The following is a 24,095-nucleotide window of genomic DNA, read 5'->3' as shown; positions in this document are numbered from 1 at the left end:
GAAGGAATCAGTTGTGACATATATAAGACGAAAATGACAGGCTCTACCGCCAGTGCACAGATTGAGTTGGAAAGAAATGGTGAAAGAGAAAATGAGAGAGAGGGAGAGGCAGGTGCTGTCTGGCACTATTCAATTACCATCAGAGCTGTATTGGATTCCCCCACCTTTCAAAATAAAGAGACAAATTTCTCTCGATTCCTCTGGATCCGAGAGGAAGAATCACATTATTTTTCCCAGACAGCCCAGGAGCCTGTACCCTTTGCCTGCCCCTTTTCAAAGAGTCCTCTATATAACTCTGAGCACTGTGGATTTTTATTACTTAAGTTATGCATTTTTAAATACCTAGTAAAACTCCAAAAATGATTGCGTAGTCTTTTTTTCTACTGCATTTTTTACAAGCAAAAGAAAAGCTCTGTGTGGTGTGTGTACATGTGATATAATCTGTATTATGTTCTATTCTGTGTATTATTGTATTCAAGCATTAGTTTGCTAATGGTTAAAAATGTGAATGTTATTACTGTAAAAGATGACTGTTTTTTTCCCCTGCTCAAAGTGAATGGTTTCTAACCTTGTGGACCTATTACAATCTAGGTGCAATGGCTTCTAAAGTGAGACGGCATGACACGCGGGTCCATCCTTACCAAAGGATTGTGACCGCTGACAGAGGTCAGTTTAGTCTCCTATAGCTACACTCTGCTATTGATTGATGAATTTCAATGATTATTATGCCTGTTATGCCTCAATGCCTTAGTTGGGAATTTGTATCTCGTCTGTATTGTATTTTGTTTTCCTTTCCCCCTGCCACCTCTCCCACCCCATACACCCACACACCAGCTAAATGGTTGATTGTGGTCTGCACATTTTGTTTACATTAAGTACTTAACATATACAGTATATGTGGAAGGTGTATATGTCAAAGCTCAGGCAAAAGTCATTTGAACAGCTTTTGGTTTTTGCAGCTGTGACACCAGGACAGCTAGTATTTAGCAGGCAGCGTCCGCATGTATAATGACATTCCTCTGATGTGAGATTAGAGCCTAAAATGGAGCAGGTTTGTTCCCATACATGATTTATCTCCGTCGCTCATAAGGAGCAAAGCAAAAGGAGAAACATTTCTATACTGTATCTGAGACCTGGTAGGCAGAAGACACGTAGCACTGCTGCTACCGCGCAACATTTCACCTTGAACATTTAAATTTATTTAGCATTTTATTTTTCTATGGAAGATAGACACACACAGACATAAGCTGAGGTAGCTTGCATTCTCTCCACTGTATTGCATATAGATTGAAAAAAACACATTTAAACATTTCAGTTGTACATGAGGTACTGTCATTTTTATATTTGAGCATTTTATATCAAATGTATTTATGGTTCCTGTGTATATTTATATTATATAAAAAATATACTGCTAAATAAAGAGAAAGAATCGGGAAAGCATCGATTCATCTATTCATTGCACATGTAACACTAGTCACAGTTATCCCTCACATAACATTAGTGAGTCTCCTCACTACTAATCACACTGTTTGTAACGTGCACTCCAACTTTAAAGACACTAAAACACTAGATTTTTGTTCTTATTCTGTTTGTCTGTTCGACCTCTCTTGGCTTCTGTTTGGATTTTGGGGGCAATGTGCGCTTAAATTAAACCGCCAATCTTCCTGGTTCAGGGTGGGGGCTTAGAAGTTGGCATCATGATGGGACAGCGTCATGATTATAATGAGATTAGCCGGGTTCATCTCACATGGCATGGGAATTAGGAGCAGGGGACGACATAAGAGATTGCATTCATTTTATTGTTAAAATGATGTCATTCCAGTCTCTTCTTGCTGACACTAATATCCTTTCTATCTTTTTTTTCTGTTTGTTTTGTTTTTGTTTCTAACCACCTAGCCGCCACCGGCAACTAACACATGACCTTCTGACCTCTGAACTCTTCACCCAATGACGAGCCGCCCCAAGCCTGCCTGCTGATCAGTTAACTGGTAATTGCCTTTTGCTAGTCTCTCGGACGCAAGTGAGAGAGAGAGAGAGAGAGAGAGAGAGAGAGAGGCGCCTGCCCATACAGTTACCCTAACACTGACAAAACATAGAAACCAACGCAGAATCTTCACAGAAACACAACCAACCCAACAACTGTGTAATATTCATTTTTTCCCTCTGTTCATTGAGTTCAATTCCCATTCTTTCTCTTTCTTTTTCTTCATGAATCATATAGTGGGTGGATGTGTTTGTGATATTACTCATAAATCTGCACTGAATTATATAGCAATAAAGACCCCCACCTGTCCGCCCACCCTCCTTTTAATCACTCTAATTTGGTGACCTCACTTGTTTGAATCAAAGTTCAATGAACCAATCTATTTGATGCAAACCGTTTGGTTTCAGAGTAATGACATCACCCCCTCCCTCTAAACAGAAACACAATTAAAAGCCCCCCTTCCTGCCCCACCCTGTCCCAACACCCACCTATAAGGAGAGAAAAAGAAACAGAAGGAAAGAGAACACACACTCACATTAACTTGTTTAATTTCTGTCATTTTTCACATGTAGTGCAGTTGTTGAGCTCTAAAATGTAGTTATGAGCTGACACATTCTGGGTGTGCCCCTCCAAACAGCTTCTTGTCTGTTTTTAAAAGCATGGCTGAAATGATTGCAAAAAGAGCTTTTTATGATTTATGTGTTTTTCTTGTCTCTTTTTTTTTTTTTTCACTTGATTTTGGTTTCTCTGTTGTTCAAATTTGACTAATTAGCTTTGCCTGAAATTGACAAGCCAAACTGATGCAGGTGATTTCCTCTGGAAAACAAAAAGCAATCTTATGTTTGAAGAAGGCAGCAGTAATAAGATATGATGAGGGGCATGATGGGAAGGTCACTAGTTGGGCTGATGGGTCTGTGTGTGTGTCTTTAATTAATACTACAATGAAAGTAGGGTGTGCTGAGGCTTCGGGGACTTTGGAGCAGAGCTTATTAGCTACTGACCATCGCTACGCCCCATCCACACTACATCCATTATACAGTGCCTGATGTATTTAGAAAAATATCTCAATGAGTTAGCTGAGCTGTGATTGAAAAGACAAAAAAAGTATTAAGTGTGCATATTTAGCCAAAGGGTTTTCCAATGAATTATATATCTGCAATTATGCATCTGCCTCACAGAGGGCCTCTCTTGTGGTTTCAGAGTTAGGAAGGTGTGAGTTTGTGGTGCCTGCCTTCGGCTGGAGCTCACAGCCAGTCAGTTAGAAGAGTTTTGACCCATTAATGCTATTTTTTCTGAGGTGAACGCAGGCAATTAACACTAAATCCACACGCTACCCAATTACAGTACATTGCTAGGGGGAAGGGCACTTTGAAGTTCTGTACATAAATGCTTTTGTCATGAAGCTTCTATATTCAGTTGTTTCATCAGCCACATTGCCAAAAGAGTGTTTGTTCCTTCATGTTCTTCATTTTCGCATCTCAACATTTGGCCTTTATTTGATTATACTTTTATTTCTAACCCCAGTCATCGGTTTGGGACATAAGGGTGGGCATAATCTGAGCCTTCCCGCCAATAAGAAAAATACTTGTTAGTGTTGAATATTTTTGTGGCGAAACATTTATTTTGAACAAATGACGAACCCTCCGAAAGCGCATCCACAATGTCCCCTCCCCCCTCCCCCCCCGTGATCGTAGTCTCGCTCCTGAGCCCACAATCTTTTGTTCAACTCTCAAGAAAAAATAGGATGTGAAAGCCATGCCTGCCTGTTCAAATTGCTTTATACATAAGTCTTATATATATATATATAAATATATATATATATATAAATATATACAAATGTAGATATCTGTCATTGCATATACAAATACAGAAGAGATCAAAAAATAGATAATTTTACAGGGTGCTGGAGAAGAGAAAAACATTTAAAAATCTATTTTTGGCAATTTTAGCTTTTGATACTTTACTTGCATTTACAAAATCAGAAAAAATCTAATAAAAAAAAAAGTAGTGTAGGGGGAAAACAGAAAAATGGAGTGGGTGAGGAAAAAAAGTGCTGTTACTTGGATATGATTGGAGCGGAAGACGAAAACCAAAACAGTCATAACCGTTGAAAGGTTAGCGAGAATCAGAGCGAGACCCCTGGAGAGAGTTTTAAAAAGATCAAATCAAAGTGCCTTATCAACAGTGGTTTCTGTTTCCTGAGTATTCCAGTTGTGTTCAATAATATCCAGCACCCACGAGACGGCGCAGAGAGGATGGCTAGTGTTACACGCTCTGAATAGTCGAGCAGGGTAGCTCCCACCGTACCGTGGCGCTACCCGACTTATTCTATGCAAAAAGATTAGCAGTCGTTTTGACCAGCTAAATAATGTGCCATGGTTTTGTCTTCCTGAAATAATTTTTTTGTTTTCCTTTTACTTGATGGCCCTTTACTCTGCTGTATGTGCAGGTTTTGTTCTCTTTTTATTTAGATTTTAACGGTGACTGTGACTAACTTCCTAGAACAAATTGAACTGCCAATAGCAAGCAGTCGTCTGCCAGAACATGTTTTGATCATGAGCCGAGGAAAATACATAACGTTCAAGGTAATGGAAAGGAGGGAGTGTTTCCCCGTTGTTTCAACAGCCGAAAACTGAAAGCGTCCAGTCCGTATCTCCACATGTCAACTTGACAACAAACTATCAATACAATCACGAGATTTATAATGGACGAGTGAGATGCTGCATAATGAAACGAGCAACTCCATTTCACAGCCAAATAGTTTTCAGTTATTGAAACAACTGACAGTTTATTGCTGGAAGGTGAAATAAACTCATCGAGGAGTTTTCAGATCCCAATATTACCCGTGGCAGTTTGTTTTTCTACTCATAGCTCTTTCATCAAGCTGTTACACCGAAAGGTCAATGAATTATTCTTTTTCAGTGTTATTATTTTAAATTGAAATGCAATATTAAAGTGGAGCAAGTGATGGCTATTCAGCATTTGACAGTATTAAAAAAAAATCCCTCTGCAATGTTACAACTTGCTGTGTCATTGTGAAAGGCTGGATAAGTCCATCAGGTGAAAGGTGAACTCTATACCTACCGTATCTCTCTGGCCTGCCTACTACATGTATAATAATGTAATTAACAGCCATTGTTACAGGTTTATAATGTATTTTTCTAATCTCATTTTATATGTATATTAATCATGTTTCTGAGTGCTTTTTTTTTTTTTATGAAACCCACTGCAGCTTTTTTCTTCCCTAAACATCCCCTCTCTTCCTCCCCTCCCCCGTCCTTCTACATCTTGAAAACTGTCTCTTGTGGGGAGTGTTGCCTTTTCCCTGTTATATTTGGTTTTGTTTTCTTGCCAATTCCCAGCTTGTTTAACTCATTAGCTACTTTATTAGTTTCTTGTCATAAGTATTTTTACATGCTTGCATTTAGTTTTCATGGTGTATGCTGTTATTTTTCTTATTAACCTCTTGGCATTTATTTTAATAAAACATTCTTAGTAAGAATTTTACTAACTTGCTGATATTTTGTCTTGTGTTTTTAACCAGTTTCATGAATGTATTACCTTGGTCTGGTTCACGGACTAACACATTAAACCTGGTGACTGGCCACCACTGACACTGACTGATTGACACGCACAATACATAAAGTCACACACACTAGTAGTCAACTGTGCACATATGCTCAACTACACACACACATGCACACACAACCTAACTGGAAACTGCACGAGTTGATAAGCGTCCTCACTCCCGCTCACGCACTCTCACCTCCGCTGGAGAAATCTGCTGACACTCTTCATACTTCCCGCTCAGTCACACCGCTGCTGTGTGACTCTCTTGTTAGTTGTCCTGTCTTTCTGTGTCACTGATCCCGTGAGACCACAGGAAGTGTCACAGTGTCTGGGAGGGAGGGAGGGAGGGAGGGGGGGTTTAAACCGCACATTATTTAAGTTCAATGGTTGTCTTCTGGGTCAGCTCAACAAAGCACATCAGGATTAAAAGGGTGATTTTTGTCTGCACACAAATTGTCCTCTAACTCTAAGCATTACTCTGTGCAGGGCTCGTTCTAATCTGTGCTGCATATTAGTCATCTCGTAAGGATTAATTTAACTGTGAATTATGTATAGAGCCTCTCATGAGCACATGTAGATTTAGTGAGTTATTTGCAACAGACACATTGATGAGTTGTGTGATAGCCTAAAGCTGTCCCCAGTCTTTTCTCTCCATGGCTTGTTATGCCTGGATAGCGCCATTACAGTTATCCCCAGCTGTTGCCTGTTTGGTGAGCACTTCTCTCCATTCAGCTTATTGATAGAATGGCTAATACTGGGCCATTTGGGAGCACCCATAATGCTTAGACACACACCAGTACACCATGCCAATATGAAGTACTTTGGGATCAAACAACCTTCCTCTTCCTTCCAGTGTAAAATGCCGATACGGATTTCCACTAGCTAGTATTTATTGTTTTCCGTCTGAAACACTGCCAGTGTGTGTTGTTCATTCTTCTCCTGTGTCAGTGCTCTCGTCCCTGGGTTCACTCAGCTCTCTTGTCTCTATTCAGCTTTTTTCCCCCTCCTCCACTAATTCAAGGTATTGACACTGACACACAAGCAAAAGATTAACTTCATTAATCCCTATTATGACTTTAACCCACTGAGTGATGCCTCCAGATTTATTTCTTTGTTTTTTTCCTCCTTTTTAAATCTGCACAACAAAAACCAACTTGGCCTTAACTGCTGCAATTCTCTTCATGTCTCAGCAAGCAAAGAACAAGGATTAAAAGTGTCTTACATCAAACTTAACATTTCTCTCCTCTCTGAAATTAACATATTTGTGACTTTGATCTGAAAGTGGGTGTTTTCCCCTTTAGCACCTGCTTGAACACCAGCAAGTAGAGACAGATTGGATTACTGGCAGCCAGCCTAAATAGTTTTTTTCTCCTTTATACATCTGGTGTTGTCAGCCTAAAGCTTTTTTTATTTTATTAATGTAGGATTGGCCTTTAATGTTTTTGATCGGCTCCCCTGTGCCGTAAGCAACTCAGGCTCAAATCCGTCCATTAAATCCTTCAATACAGTATTTATGCTGTCAAAAGCCTCGCCTTTTATATGTCAGAGGTTTAAAGGCCTCAACCACCAAGCTGATGACAAATACGATAAGTTGAGCTTTTATAAAGAGCACAAATACTGCCTTAAATATCGCATCTGTGATTAAAGTGCCTTTTTCCCGATCATTGGGAACTATATATTTTTGTACTTTATCAAGTGCCAATTATGTCATCCTTTATCTCGCCAAAAGCTTTTTGTGAAGCATTCAAAAAAGAAAGAAACGCCCACGCTTTTTTAGCATAATGCACAATACTTTTTAAAATCCAAACTGGGAAAGTTTGACCAAGCATTGGAAACGCAGATGTTTTCCACCATTAAACGTTGGTTTAATGGATCCTGGTTTTTTAATCTGATCACCTGAGAACTGTTCGTCCAATAGGATCGCAGTGAGCCTGTCTCCATACTGCTGCTCTCTGTCGCAGGGCATTCAGTGCATTTATCTACTAACTACCTTCTCACCTGTCAATCTTTTATTTTTCTTCTGTTCTGTTTAACAAACATTCCTCCAATGAGTTAAACGGCAGGTTAACCAATCAGCATTGGTCTCAGCGATTTAGCACTCAGGTGGTTAAAGGGCAAATGCTACCAAAATACAGAATTATTTTTTAGCCCCACTGGATTTTTGTGTTTCTTTATTTTTTTGACTGTGATAAGTATGCATTAAAAAGTATAATACATTTTTTCCTAAAATTATACTAGTATGGTATATATTGTAAGTTCCTCATCCATATAGTGGTGCACTAAAATCTGTGAGATATTTTCTTTTTTGTGGAGTTGTAAGTTTTTATGTGAAGTAGCCTTTATTTTGTTTTGTGTTACCTTGTTTTTATAGAGGGTTAGACTGAGAATTTTGAGTAGGGTGTAAAACATGTAATGCCAGTTTTTGTTGCTCAAACCAAAAGAAAAGGAAAACAAATGTCATGTGTGCAATAAAGAACCATATTTACAAGCTTCCCTCTGACTGTTCTACCTGGACTGATCCTTTGCTTCTGCGCTCATGCTTCTTTATCGGGGACATCATTTATTTGGATTTGCTGTGACTTTAAAGGTAGGTGCGCTTGCATTAGCAGGAAATACAATGTGAAAGTTCAACACTGGAAAAATAGCTCTCGTCTAAGCTCTCAAAGTGAGATCGAGCCCTCTCGGATTTTATGAGCGAGTGTGGTAAAATGTTGTCTGAAAGGGTCACAGCAAAACCTTTCTGTCTGGAGATGGTGTTCAGCTCTAAATCCGGTTCTATCTGAAGTCGTTAAACTATCTTTAAACGTCTGGAACAAACACTGTCAGAGTTTCATACCAGTTTAGTCCAGTCTGTGTTTTTGCACGTCCAGCAGTCATGCACGACAAAATGACATGACTTAGTTTGACATCAGGTTAAGAGTTCATACTACTTCTGCGAACTGAACACTCCCACATTTTAGAGACCGATCTATTTTTAATAAAGGCTGACGATTCCCAGTTATGTGTCCTCGAGTCCCTGCCGAACAAACTCACCACAGAGGTCAACTCTCCTCACTAAAGCTGTGGATCATACTGAATGAGCTGTATCGTTAACATGTTCACCAGATCCATATAAAGCTATATTACAATCATTTTTTGTCATACATCCAATAAAACTATTCTTACAGGAAGAGTTTCAACCGAGATTTTCATAAATGGTATTAAAAATGTAAGGTTTAATGCCTCCACTAATAAATTCTCAAATTGATGTTCTCCATTTAACATCAAGACGTTTTTAGGAGATTGATTTTAAAAAGGTCAGAATTATTTTGTTTTTAGTTTTGTAAGGATATTATAAGTGTTAAAAAAATCCTCATTTCCATCAACAGTAATGGTCGAAGTAGTGGAATAGTAGCCAAATAGCCTGTACATTTGTAAGAATCTTAATCATCTAAACCTTTATTTTTTAAATACATATTTAATATTCTAGCTGAAAACAGAAACGTGAGCCCATAAACCGAATGACTAAAGTTGTGCATTTACATTTTAAATCTGGTATCTTTCCTGGATTTTGATATTTCACATAAGCCATCTGGATGCAAAAGGGTGTTGCTACTCAATCAGCTCATGGCAAGCACATGGTAAATCAAATCAATCAATGTGTCTTCCCTTTTTTTGCAGTGTCAGTATGAGATGTTTGCTGCAGGCTACCACACATAATCCCAGACAGTTAGCCTAATTATCAAACCCGTAATGTCAGCTCTGGGTTACTCAGTCTGTCAAATGCATGAAAATGTAGCAGCGGAAGTAACAGAATTCTTAAACGTGCAATAAAATAAAAGACACCCTGCCTTTTCAGTGGGTAACTCTCACTTTCTCCCCTGCTGGTGAGCCAGTGCAGTCTCCCATTTACACCAGTATAATTATGGGGGCTTCCTGATAACCTACGTCCCAAAGTGTAGTCAAACTGTGGAAGTAAAGCGAAGTGGATGTACATTAAAGGTCACCTATTTTGCAAAATCCACTTGTTCATGTCTTTAATACAATACATATGTGTCCCCTCTGTGTAAAGGGATTCTGAAAGTTTCAGGAAAAAAGCCACTTTTTGTCCTGATCCATTTATATAAAAACCTGTCTGAAAATGAGCTGGTCAGATTTTGGCCACTTTGTGATGTCACAATGTTTATTATGCTTGTGTAACCAATAGCCAATAACCAACCAAGGTAACACCCCCCACCTGATCACCTGAATCTCCTCTTAGAGCACCATTGTGTTCTTTAATTTTTAACCAAATATCTCTCAGAGGGGCGTGGGGAGGGGCTCCTTATTTTCATCTAAAGTAAAAGACAGAGAATCAGCACTTTTGAAACAGGTCCGAAAACAGAGGTTTATGGGATGCTACAATGCATGATCTGTTGGGTATTTCAAGCCAAACACTTCAGAGACATGTTTTGTATATATCTGAGAACTATAATATATTGATGAAAAACAGTATAATAGGGGACCTTTAACTAGTCCTTTCTATGATGCAGTAATACAAACATAGGCCTATGAAGTGGACGTCTCATTACGTCTAGCTAACAAACTGCAGGAAAGAATCCAAAAGGACAGGGACCCTCCCTCTGCGTCTCTCTCTTTTCTCTTTTCTCCCATCCTCTCGCTGGAGGACAAGACTGCTGATGCTGATTGGGACAGTGGGGAGTGAACGGTTGGCGAGGGGAAAGCTGGAAGAGACTTTAATGTCATGCAGGAAGCGAGGTGGCTCTGGCCCACGGGAAGACGCATCAAAGGAGCATTTGTCGCAGAGACCAGCTGGGAGTCTAATCAGAGAAAGATCGTGTGTGTGTGTGTGTGTGTGTGTGTGTGTGTGTGTGTGTGTGTGTGTGTGTGTGTGTGTGTGTGTGTGTGTGTGTGTGTGTGTGTGTGTGTGTGTGTGTGTGTGTGTGTGTGTGTGTGTGTGTGTGTGTGTGTGTGTGTTTTGAAGGGGCAGAGTGGAAGGGTTGCATCAGTAGTGACAGATGAACCAGCTTCCTGTGGTATCAATGTAGGGCATTCATCACGGTGCAGCTGTTCTTTCTGTGTGTGTGTGTGTGTGTGTTTTAGAGTTTGCAGTTGTTGCAGGTTTGAAGCTTAGATTGATGAATGAAACTCAGTAGTTATTTGGGCACCTGCGCCGAGTGACACAGTCGAGCAGCTGGATTTTCTGTGTTTGCAGCCGACTGAGATTGTGTGTGAGAAAGAATGAGAGAGTGAGACAGAAAGACAGCAATCAGAGAAAGAGAGGGAGAATTTCTCTCTTTCAGGAATGAGTAACAGTCATTTTGTGACTCTTTCAGTAAGTCATCACTCTGGGTTGTAAAGCATAGCTGGTAATGTCCTCTGAAGAGTTTCTGAATTTCCAAGGAAAGCTCTTAAGGATATTTCTCGCTTCTCTTTGTTATTTGCAAAAAGGGCTGTTGCGTTATACCAGAGATGATGATTGACATATTAAAATAATCCAGCTCCTCCTTAAATGTTGAGTTTTCTCTCTGTTATTGCTGTCTCTGTTATTGCTGTCTCCCTTCCTCAATGACCCACACACAAAGGAAGAGAGAAAAATAAATCTGATATTATTAATTGTATTTTGTATTTGTTCTAATCTTCTATTGCAGCAATATCGTTATTGTTCCTTCTTTTGGACACCATTAGGGTGTAGTGGAAATCTGATAATGTGTCATAGGTCAAATGGTCTCCTAAATCAAAGTATTCCTATCAGTGGAAACTCCTATTTTGACATGTTTATAGTGATTTGTCCATAACCATGTCTAATCAGACAGGTCAGTTGACATGTCCCTGGTCCGTCATGTCACCACTGACACACTAATGTCACTGTGAGGAATCAAATTGTCGAGCCATCAGTCCCATTGCTCAGCTTGGACCAAACAATGAATCTTCCTCTCAGTCCAGCTGCCGGCCACTGACTGATCCAGACAGCTGTGAATAGTGCAGGCACGCTGTGTCACTTGATGCTGACAGAAAATGTCTAACGTGTGTGTGTGTGTGTGGGCACTGCCTATGTATATTAAATGTCATAAAATGTGGTTGTTGACTCGGAAAAAACCAAGCAGCCACACTCCACACAGCGGTAACTGCATAAGGGACTTTTTGGTGGTATAAACATTTCTGTATGAACACAGCAAATCAACTGACATCAGTCTGAGAAGATGAAGATTAATGTACATTAAAATGTCAGAAAGTGAAATGTTTATTGGCCTAAATCTCTTTCCTTTTCATCACATAACATTATGACCCACCGCCAACAACAAGAGAGAGTAACAACAACTATATAAATAGAACAATTACCTTAGTCCAATTGCAACAACAGTTAAAAAGTGATGGCTCCCTATAGGCCAATATTTTTTAAATGAAAAAGCTATGATGTTGACTTTGATTACCATGCAACGTCCTGTTCACAGTTCTTCTCTATGTAAATTCAGAAACCATCTGCTGGTGTTGTGGAGAGTGATTATATTGAGAGACTTAGTGCATCACCAATAGAAGCAGCAACACACCATTACTACCACTCTTCTTCTGCTGTTCATGATTTTAAAATAGACTTATGGGATGTGAAGGTGAACAGGAAAGGTGGTCTCCCTAAAGCACACAAAAATCAAGCTTTGTTTTTGTTTTAATGGAAGCTCAGGGGTCTTTGAAGGGAGTTTAGGTTTCTCTGAGCCGGCTCTCCTGTGGTTCGAAGACTGGACATGGAAGCCATGTAAACAATATTTCACAAACTCGCTCATAAACACAAATACACACACACACAATAGAATCCATTATGAAACCCCGGTTTTATTGTGTCTGATAGGCTGAGTATATTTGTCTAGGTGTAAGAATATCTCCTCTACTCTGGGAACTGTATATGCGTGTGCATACATCATGCATACTGTGTCACTTTTATGCATGATATGTGCAAGTGTGTGTGCATCAGGGTTCACTTTAAAATACCACAATGCTGTTAGTGTGTCTGTGTGTGTGTTCACCCTGGGAAATGAAAATGCTGACCCAATTTAATACACCTGTGTCTCGCTGCACTCTGGCCTTGCACTCAATCACACACACACACACACACACACACACACACACACACACACACACACACACACACACACACACACACACACACACACACACACACACTCACACTCACACTCACACTCACACACACACTCACACTCACACTCACACTCACACACACACACACTCACACATACTCTCACACCTCAGCCGTCGGGCTCACACAACACGTAAGGGCACTGCCTCAGCTATACAGATACATTCGACTGTTTCAAATATAGAAGGTGTTTTCTCCCCTCCCCCCTTCATATGTTTTCCTTCCCACTTCGGAGTCTGAAAAATATAATGCTCCAACATGAAGACAGAGTCATAGCTTCCTTCATGAGTTTCACTTTTCTTCATGTGCACCGTTAGGTGGTGTTCAGACACTTGATTTAAACAGAAGCGGGTTTAAAGTTTTAGTATTTATAAATCAAAACTGTTTGAATTCGAGTCATTTAAACAAAACTACATAGGTGTAACTCAGCAACGCAGAGATCTTTAATAATACAGCGAGGATTAATAATGTATATCAAATGTGGAAACAGCGGAAGGGAATCTTTGTTTTCTGATGCTTACATGTTTATGTTATATGCCCACTGTTAAGGAGGGGCCTCCATCATGGGTGTGTTTCCCTCTCAGGCTGAGCTCCCAGCATGCCTTTCAGGAACCTGTGTGCTGCTCTGTGCCGGGTGGCCTCAAACTGAGCGGTAAGGCAGTAATGAACTTCCTGCCATCCGACACACACACACACACACACACACACACACACACACACACACACACACACACACACACACACACACACACACACACACACACACACACACACACACCCATACACATACACATACACATACACATACACATACACACATACACACATACACACACACATAATCTCATCCACATCCCAGAGGCACGGAGCGATTTCACATTAGCATGGTGCTATCTTGTCTTAAGCGTGTGTGTGTTGGTGTGTGTGTGTGATCAGGGAGACAGATGAATGCATTGTCCCAGGATGTGTACTTCCTGTGTGTCTGTAATTAATCTGGGCATGCGGTGGGTGTAAACATAAGGAAGGACAGTTTTTTTTTGTTCCCTTCTTTTTTTCTCTCAGATTAAACTGTCTTGTCAGATCTGCGCCCGCACTAAATCTCAACACACTGCCCTGGCAGGACACACACACACATACCCCCACACCCTCCCCCCCCCACACACACACACACACGCACACGCACACGCGCACACACACACACACAGCCTGTGACATGCAGAGGTACAGTAGGGTTTCTTTTTATGTATGTTTCGATGATCACATTTGCTTGGCATTTTTCTTTTAAATATGTAACTTTTCCATTTAAGCCAACCTACAAAGAACATTAATGTCCATTTAACTTCAGTTTTTGATGTTTTTCATAATATGACTTGATCTTCAGCAGCAGCTGTAGTTTGCAATATCTCAAAATGTCTATGTTTTCTGAGCGCTGTTGCACCTTCATTTCAAGGTGCTGTTTCTAAAGTCAGGAATAAACTTTCAATCTCGACGTACTTTTGAAATATCTTTCGCTTTTCCTCCCTACTTTGCTTTTTATGTGCAAACAAGTGAATGAAAAAGAGGGTGCCCCCACGAAAATCTGTTGTATCTGTTTATGACTCTTTCTAAAGACATCTGAATCTAAAATGAAGATTTTAATTTCATGTTAATATAGCTCAGAAGAGCAAAAATGGTCTTTCTTTGTGAAGTTGCTGTCAAATCGCAGTCCATTCTGTATGAGTGTAGCTGGATCCTTCACAGGCTTTTGTTTCAACCCTTTCTCTCATCATTAACCTCACTTTGCTGTTATCAATCACATCTTTACCCCAGCATCTCTCCTGACCTCTTCTCACACTCTGGCTTTTCCTCCCCCCTCGGCTGCTTCCCTTCACCTCGAGTCACAGTATTTCCTCTCTATGACCCCCATTCTTGGTTTACCCCCTTTGATCCAAGACATCTCATCTTTAATCGCGGCTGACAGCCATATCAATGTTGCAGCCCGGCGTAATGTAGCACCAGGCTGTCACCGTTGTCTCTGCAGGTGAAACCACACTTTAGTGAGCACAAGGGGAGCTGTAATATCATCCTGTTAATTATTAGGACGGCACATCTGGAGTCTTCATCAATACTGCTGTAAATGGCACAGACAGGAGACATAATTGTGCAGTAATTATAGAAATGAGGGAATTTTGAGCTTCTTACCCCCTACGGTTTCAGCTTTAAAAGATATTGTGTGATTTTGTATCGATGTTTGAAAACTTATACCTGCATACAAAACAACACAATTACAAATGTGACATCTACGAGAAACTTTTAGATGATGGAGATAAAGTAATTGAGAGGTACAAATATCCTCATATATTCCTGTATTTTCGAAAACCTGCTGGTGTAAACAGAAGATGTGGGAGATGAGTAACAATAATCACACATTAAAATGAAATTGCACACAGTCAAATTAGAGCATTATAGTGAATATGGTAGTCAAAAATCTTTCTCATCAAGAAATGTTTTTGGATAAAGAGACATGGACTATACCAATGTAGTGTCCATGCTTTATTAAAAATGTTTAATGTTCTGTTTTGGCCATGTTGGCCTATTGTGAATGTTAATTAGTGTAACTTATAGATTAGGTCTTCCCCCCCTGAGTCATTTAAAAGTTTATTTTAATTCATTTCAATTATTTAATTCTTTGTGTCCCTTTTCATTTTCATTCTTAGTTTCTTTGATTTGTTTTTTTTGAGTTTTTAAAATATTACAGATAACAACATCAATAAAGACTGCATTTAAGTGAGCTGCTTCCAGGCTATCAACGGTGCTGGCTTCCTGGGACACTTAATGGAAGTGAGACATCGTTTAGTAAATGAGTTTCACCTGTGCCTTTCCTGCAAGGAGGGTCAACATGTCTGCTGTGACAAAGGTTTGCTGCATAAATTGTATAAAAAAAGATGTTATTGCTGTCATATGCTCTGATGAAAGCTTCCCTGTTATGCTGCAACATTAACAATTACATGAATGTGAATCAGCTTTGAGGGAATTAGATTCATTTCTGCTTATTGTATTTAATGCAAAGCACTCCACTGACATCCAGCCAGGAGACTTTCACACCTGTTTCCTGTAACGCCATCATGCTTGTTGGAGGTAAGTCTGGGTTGTGTGCACGTAGGAGACGGGGGGGGGGGCACAGAGGACTTGTACATGTCTGCTCTTATCATAGTCTGCATCCCCCCCTCTCTGTGTCTGTCTGCCAGTATCTGCCCATCCAGCTCTTTTTTATCCGCTGCAGAGCCGTCTGTACAGCAGCGCTCTCTCTTGTTTCTTTCATGTCTTCCACTGCATCACATTGCCTGATGGAAAAGAATGAGGGGAAAGGACAGACGTTTTTTCAATGTGTCTCACTGGATTATTTCTATTGCCAAGTTTGAGGTGATATGCTTTGAGTCGTTGGAACTGTTACAGAGAGTGTCAATGAGTGCATGCGCTTCTAAACCTTTGGAGAACAAGGTTGGCTGGCTTTATTATAATTATTATTATGAAGATGAGGGCGAGCTTGTGAAATTGAAAGGATGAGTCAGCCTTCCTCAGAATGTTTTTGTAATCCTTTAGCGACAAGTGAGGGGATTTGTGTCGATACAAGTGTCAATACAAGTTCTCTGGATAAAGGCTTTATTGACTGCCTTTGTTTTAGCAAAGAATCCTGAAAAATGTAAAGCCTGACTGAGGTTTGTTTTTGTTGTTCTGCATGGTCTCGACTTCTCCATCCCATAAATGATCTGAACCCAGCAGGGATTCCTTCTGTGGCTTTATCTGACTCTGCAATGATGCAGCATTTGAATAATAAAAGGAGAGTTTCACAAGTGGCAAAAGGACTTCTGCACAAACAACTCGACAATGCACGTTTTTAAAACCGCAAATGTGAGAAACATTTGCATTTACTTAGCTGAACAAGATCAAAAGTGTTTCCAAGGTCGTTAGAAAGTGTACGCGATGCAGTTCTGCCAGAGCAGATAAACCAGCAAACATAAAAGACTTTAATTAAATGTGTTACGCGATACTTCAAGTGTCTTTGAACCAACTGGATGAATATATAAGCAGACTCTAACAATAGTGTGTGTTTTTCTGACGGAATCAAGGCGGCACACAGTCCATAGAAACACAAATAATCCTTCTGAATACATTCTAAAAATGAACAAAACATATGGACATGACAGCAATGCAAATGGAAGGAAAAAAAACTAGAAGACAATAACATCCGCTCTCACAATAACTGGGCGTTTTCAATGAGCTATGTTAAGCACAGCTTATCGGCCAATCTGCTTTCTCTATCTCCTCACACACACACACACGCACGCACGCACGAACGCACGCACACTCTTCCCCAACCAATCATGTTCGCCTGGGGCAACTTTTCATTAACGTTGTGGTATTACTTCAAACCCATTAAAATAGGCCCCTCCTAATCTAAATCCAATAATTTGTGCTCTTCTCCCTCCCGTCACTGGCATGATGCTTTCCTCTATCTAACCCAGCACTAAAAGAGAAGATTCATTATCTCTTGTTTGGACAGGGATTATGCTGATCGGGGCGGCTTAAAGCAGAAGATATAAAGACTCTTAATAAAATTCTTCAGCCGTTGCAGCAATGTGCCATCTAATTTAAAGCAGTCAGACCCCTTCACACACACACACTCACCTTTACTCCATTACCAGTCACCTCTCAGATCCTCAGTATTTCTTCATCTTATTTGACTAAAACTTACATGTTAGTCTGGGCCAGATTTATTATCATAACTCCTTTCAACATCCCTGTTTTACCCCTTAAATCCAAAGCAATAGTGAATTAAATATGTTTATTTAATGATTGTATGTTCTACAACGCTGTCAGTTTCTTTCAATTTCCAATACATTCAAGGCTTTTATTGGTCATACGAACGTAGCTACAGTGTAGTTATGACGATGAAAATCTTATGTCACAGGCTCCACCAACAGTGCAATACAATAAAGCAGAAAGACAGAAAATAAATAGTGCAAGTAAGTATAAAAAGAAAAATTGTAAAAAAAAGTGAAATAGTGCAAAAGTCTGTATACAAGTTATTGGAATATGATATATAAATAATTTCTAGATTAATGTTATGGAAAAACATAGATGTGGGATATAGAAAAGCAAAAGAAGATATTTAAAAACATATATAACATATTTTGTTTTGTTCTCATAGTAGCTGAGGAGCAACTGGAGTGCCTTTTTTTTATTGGCTACTATTCACAGAGGCTCCAGAGTACAAGTATGTGGAATCTAAACGATTTGCGTTTCCAAAAGGAGTGAAATCCTTCAGCACCTGAACTTCACCATTCAACACTTGAGTATTTAACTCTTGTAAAGCCCTTTATGAACACTTATTTTCACTTTGTCTGCCGGGGCCGCCACTTTAAAAAGGACATGACATTTTATTTCGTGCAATCAGTCATTTTTTAAGGTTACCTGTCACTGTTTGTTTTTTTCATTAGGAGGTGTAGAACAAAACGGTGCAATTTTTATTTTATTATTTAGAATTGGATGGAAGTAGAGCCTGAGGGTTTGTGTTTAGATATGGCAGATTAAATCATGCGTCAGCGCAGATTAACCTGTAGAGCAGCACAGAGCTAATGTTTCACTGTCATCTAAAATCATCATCTAATAAACATGCAAAAACTATCCTGGAGTGATGCAGAATACTATCATGAGTCTTGTGGACGTGAGACAGTCACCCCCCCCCGCCCCCCCCCCCCCTCCTCAGAGGGTTAATGATCATAGACCGAATCGCAGTCCTTTGCAATTCAAACTCCAGTTCATTTCCTGCCAGTGTCTATGTGCTACTGAAGGCGGTTTTTATGAAGGTATCTGTCTTCTTGATGCCAGCGCCATTTGACAATTCATTGTCAGCTGAATTGGCTGCAAGAGTGATTGCTAGCCACGGTGCTTTAAACAGAAATATTATCAGAGGATATTTTTTTCCTGGCTTACTCACCCCCTTGCCTTTGTTTATTTGTTATTTACTTGTACACCATAATGGTAAATAATCTGCTTCACAGTATCTGAGTGCAATTCGGTTGATGCATCTATTTGGACTTCCTGCATATTTGAATTTTAACTACAGGAGGGTAATGCAGATGTGAGCAAACAAATGCAATCATTTACAGAGATGTCTGAGGGGAACGTGCTTTACTACAATGGGTGGATGCAAGGGAAACACACACACACACACACACACACACACACACACACACACACACACACACACACACACACACACACACACAGTGCACATCTTCTTCAGTCATCATTAACGTTAATTTACAGGCAAAGAGTCCTCCCTCCCAAACCTGAAGAGCATTGGAGCAAAATATCAAAATCTTTAAAACAAATACATAAAATATGACCTGTTCCAAGAAGAGAATCAATATTGCATGTTTGTCTGGAGGAAAGCTGCTGATGCATTTGCTGTGCTGACTTTTCCAATTTCTACATCTGAGATTACCATCGCTTTCGAGTATGCTGCTCATTTTGAAAAACAGAAATTCATTCAGTCCCTGCTCTAGCTGTATGCCCCGAGGCTCTGTGAGAGAGGGAAAGTGTATTAATGAAATGAGAGACAGACAGTGTTATTTAAATCACCTCAACAGCATAACCTGAGGCCTAACACACGCTCTCTGCTGCTTCCAGACCAGCAACCTGTCTGCAGTCTGACTCACTAGCACACAGTCATCAGGCTAAGCTAATCCTGCTCATTCTCATTAAGCTAAAGGGTTTGGGGTGAGGGGGGGTATTCCTGGATTCTTGTGCCCTCTTATTTTGATATAGAAGCAGAGTTAGTGAAGATAATGCTGGTCTGGCAGCTTGCCTTTATCTTGTTTTTCTTGTGTTGCAGGTGACTGCCACACTTACTGAAACGTTGACTATAATTAAATGTATATGTCAACAGATTTTACATAACTGTATTAGGTTAGGTGAAAGCAATAACATCAACTTTAAATCAAACAAATTCAGTTCAACTTAATAGTATTGCTTTCAATTAACCTGATCCTGTTATGTGGAATTTGTTGAGAAAATATTTTATATATACAGTCTATGGAAAATACATATCTTTAAAGTCAAGGTTTCAGTTTGTTCAGTGTCTTTCAAGTTGTTTGTGTTAGTTTAGAATAAATGAATACTTCTTTCTTCTGTAGCAATGTGTCGCCTATAAAAGTGTTATATGTCATGAACGCTGAGCCGGCCATGGCTTATCCACAACAAGCTATCATTTAACACCTTTCTATAAAGTTGTTTAAGCTCAAATCGCATAATTTAAACTGAAAATGCAAACATTTTGAGTGAAACAATCCTAAAGACCTACAGTATTTTCAATTATCAAGTTATTCTACCTTATCATCTCTTTTTTTCATATTATTTATACCAACATTAATGTATTTAAAAACCTATGAGTTTTACTGTATTAGTTATCATACATGACAACTCACTACATGATTAGTGTCCCACAGTTTTCTTTAACAACTTAAAATATCCATTAATCTGAGCATGTGCTTTAGCTGAATGAAAATACACTTTCCACAGTGTCTAAATGAGAATCCTGTTCATTAAATAAGAAATCGTGAAGAAACTCGTCTGTTAAAAGCACAAAGTGATTGTGTGTGTGTGTGTGTGTGTGTGTGTGTGTGTGTGTGTGTGTGTGTGTGTGTGTGTGTGTGTGTGTGTGTGTGTGTGTGTGTGGGTGTGGGTGGGGGTGTGTGTGTGTTGCCTTCTGCGGTGCCTTCTGCATGCCAAGGCTTCAGAAGCTACCTGTTCTCCCAGAACAATTAAGCCAAACCTCTTTACAGTATCTCCGCTCCAATTAATTTTAATATTTAAACAGCCATGAAGAGACTTCTGAACCCACTAACGCAAGATTAGAGTAAACTCAATTAAATATTGATGGCCATAAATAAACATTCTAATTTGGAAAGCCGCCATGGTGCGTAGTAAATCAAGAGGAAAATAAAAATGGTTTCAGCTGAAATGCTTTGCTTATTAGCTGAGCAAATGTTGAACCGGGGGGGTCAGGAGAGGAGGTGAGAGGAAGGACAGAAGATTAATGTGGATGCACGTCATAGGGGGCAAGTGCAGAAAACAAGAGGACGTACTGCAGGTGTTTCTGTGCTCACTGAGACATTACCTCCGTTTTATTTACATGACTATTGCCTATATCTTCTTTTCTATAGGATTTAACTCTCTCTTAGTTTTAAAGCTACAATACTTTACCTTCTACATGTGTTACCTAGTATGTGATTTATCACCTTGTTCTCTGTTATTACGAAGGGAAAAAGTCATTAACAGACCAGCTGGTTATGTGCAAATCATTAACTGTTATTATACAATTGCATGGCAAAGGTGCTAAACATTTTCAACGTGTGTACAAAGCATGTATGTTGTTTTTGACAACAACAAAAATGTGTGTAAGTACATGAATATTTTAAAGTGAAGATATATTCAAATGTGCATTACTCCTCTTTGGCAGACTGCAAATGCATGCATTTCATGACAGCTTTTTGAATTTGTTCCGCTATTAAAACACCTGTTTTTCTACAGCAGATCTTTATTGTTTAACAGATTAACCATAAGTTAGGGGTGTACAGCAGTAGCATTTAATCTTAAGATTACATTTAGAAATGGGTCTGTTAGCAGCCTAGCCTATAGGTAAAGACAAAAAAATATACAACAACTTAAAAAAAAAACAGGCAGTGACAGTCAGACAATTTCAAAGCTGTGAGAAATTCACCAAAGCTGAGTGAAAGCGGTGGGCACCAAGCACCGAAGATGATGCTGAAAATAAGATTGCAGTTGAGAGAATTTTTTTTTGATGTTTGTAAAGGTTTATCACAAAAACGTCTACTGTGACATTTTCAAATCCGCCCTTCATCCTCCGAGCCTTTCAGAATAATTTTGTTTTATCTTTAAAAGGCAAGAAAATGAACTTCCAGACAGAAAACAAGTGTTTGAAAGGCTGTCCACGTGCTCGGCTCTGACTGACAGTGAATCATTCATGGAGCACCAGAAACATGATGAGAGCTTGATTAAGGACAAGGAGAGATGGGCTCCAATGTTAAATCAGTCCAGACTGCAGGCTGATTAGACCAGAACTTTTACATGAAAATCTACAGGAGCTGAACGATCTTTTATCAGACAAGGTGTTGAATTTACCTCTAAAAAAACTGGAAACTTTTTAAGTCTGTGAAGGTCATAATATGAACACATTTAATTTCCAGTGCAACTAAAAAACCTGTACAGATTATTTCTAATCATTGCCCATATTATCGTATTGCAGATTTTAATTATGCAGCACCTCCTGTGACACCTTCATGCACATGTAGAATCAAAGGCAAACATATGTACACGCAGACAGAGACACACACATACTTTAGCAGAGATCTTTTCATCTTCAAGCTCATGAATTCATAAGACAGCGTGCATTCGGAGCAGAGCTGGCTAACATGACAGCCTCCTGACAGCTCCCGTACACAGGCAGCCTGCTGTGTGTTTCAGATATACAGTATATTTAAAAAAGTTATTCAGGAGCGAGTGTGCGAAACACCACATGAATAAATATGAATCAAACACTCGGCGGCGGTGGTTTTGGCACTTGGAGCGGAGATATGGGGGAAGGTGTCAAAGGGTAAGGCAACAGGCTTTGACAAGGGGGCAGCCGCTGTCAGAGCGCCAGGTGGTGATGCGTGAATGGGGGGAAAGGAGACGTGACGCGGTGGATTCCTCTGCTGGTCGCTTGAGAGGACCAGAGGCTGGGGGAGGGGCCCCTAAGCACACCGTCCACCTGTCAGAGCTTCACACACACACACGCACACACACACGCACACGCACACGCACACGCACACGCACATACATGATAGGAGACATGCAGAGCTGCTGTATGTGGATGCAAAATGACACGCGGTCATTTGACAAGGCTGGGGTTATAAAGCAGAGCGAGAGCCATGACCTATGAGTGGACATTATGAAAAGTCACATTTCAGACTATATAAAAAGAGGCAGGATTTAAAAGGCTAAACATCCATTGACACTGATTAGCCAGATCCAGTACAAAGATAATGCCGATATGCAGTAGTAGCCATATGAAATAGTTATTTAGAATAATACATCTGTGCTGTGTGATCACTGTAAGAAATCACAGAGAAATGAAAGGGCAGGAATAATTGTTTTGCAGATTCACAGTTTCTCTAGCTATATATACAGTCTATGGTAGCTACATGCTGAAACTTAAAGCTGGCATGTTACTGATGTGCACAGCTTATTTGATTTTTCTTGTTCTTTTATTAAATCTGAAAAAAACATAAATAGAAAAATACTTATATTCATTATCTTTCATCTAGCATGCATACTAGATGAAAGCGTACGTGTCCTTGCATTTCTCATATCGACATTAATGCGTGTTTCTGTTTTTGAAACAGTGTTAATGAGTTCTTGATTTAATGGTTTGAATTATATAAGATAATAAGACAGGATAGGATACAGCATGTTTACTAAACAAGAACATATGATCTGCCATAGTCACAGCACTTTCAAAATTACTTTGAAACTTGAAAACAGTGGAGTTTTAGATTCAATGCACATTAAGTGCAATTTTGTATTTTTTTTTTATTGCAACATACTTTACTTCCTCAATGTTTGTCTCAATACACTCTATAGTGACCATTTATATTGGTGTACACTGTATGTTGTTCTCTTTATTTGACTCCTTATTTTGTGGGTTATTCTGGACTTTCAGCTATAATGATATGTCTCACTCTCTTCATCTCTCTCTTTCTTCATCTGCCTCTTAGCATTTCTGCAGGATAAAGCCGGACAGTGGGCAAAGTGTTTTTTGGAGCCGGCATGGGAAGCAAAGGCAAAAGCCAGAGAGGGGAAAAAAGCATCCATTCACAGCGCCATAATACTCTATTCATGAAGCTCCATGTGCTTTTATTATTTAAAGCATTCTCCCAGCACAGAGAGCTCCATCCTGTCTCATTGTGAAGCCATCATCAGAGGGGCTATTTCCACAGAAGCAAAAAATAGTCCCTTTTGTGAAATAGCCCACTGATTATCTGAAATGGGACCCCAGGGCCTCTAAGGTAGGGAATACTGGATTTCCACAAGCTTCCACATCCCACTGGTGGATTATGGGTGTTTTTTTCCTTCTAGCCCTTCTTCCCCTCATCCTGACTCCGCTTGATATCATTACGCAATCTTGAGATACCAACTGTCAGAAAAGGCACACTGTAATGCAACAATTGTCTGCATGAAAATATATAATCAAGCTCAACTAACACGTTTTCAAGGCCAAACGGAGATAATAAATGTTGTCTGAGACATTATTTTTGCAATGCATCAGTTTAATGGAAAGGAAAAAAACCTTACATGTGCTTA

The 24,095-nt window shown here is 39.6% G+C and overlaps 1 protein-coding gene across 3 annotated transcripts in view; it reads left to right on the top strand.

Moving 5' to 3' along the window:
* Nucleotides 1-8,047, top strand: part of qkia (QKI, KH domain containing, RNA binding a) — a 70,989-nt gene extending 62,942 nt beyond the window's left edge. For 2 of the 3 annotated variants that reach the window (XM_079692272.1, XM_079692270.1), the window contains exon 7: nt 592-8,047. In XM_079692272.1, coding sequence (XP_079548398.1) covers nt 592-686 — 95 coding nt within the window. In that variant the 3' untranslated portion in view covers nt 687-8,047. The remainder of the gene's footprint in view (nt 1-591) is intronic. The other variant, XM_079692271.1, reaches the window with a different exon arrangement.
* Nucleotides 8,048-24,095: the final 16,048 nt, after the last annotated feature.

This window comes from Notothenia rossii, assembly GCF_949606895.1.
Source record: "Notothenia rossii genome assembly, chromosome: 7".
Taxonomy (NCBI): domain Eukaryota; kingdom Metazoa; phylum Chordata; class Actinopteri; order Perciformes; family Nototheniidae; genus Notothenia; species Notothenia rossii.
The sequence above is the reverse complement of the archived record's forward strand: the minus strand, read 5'-3'. Positions and strand labels throughout refer to the sequence as shown.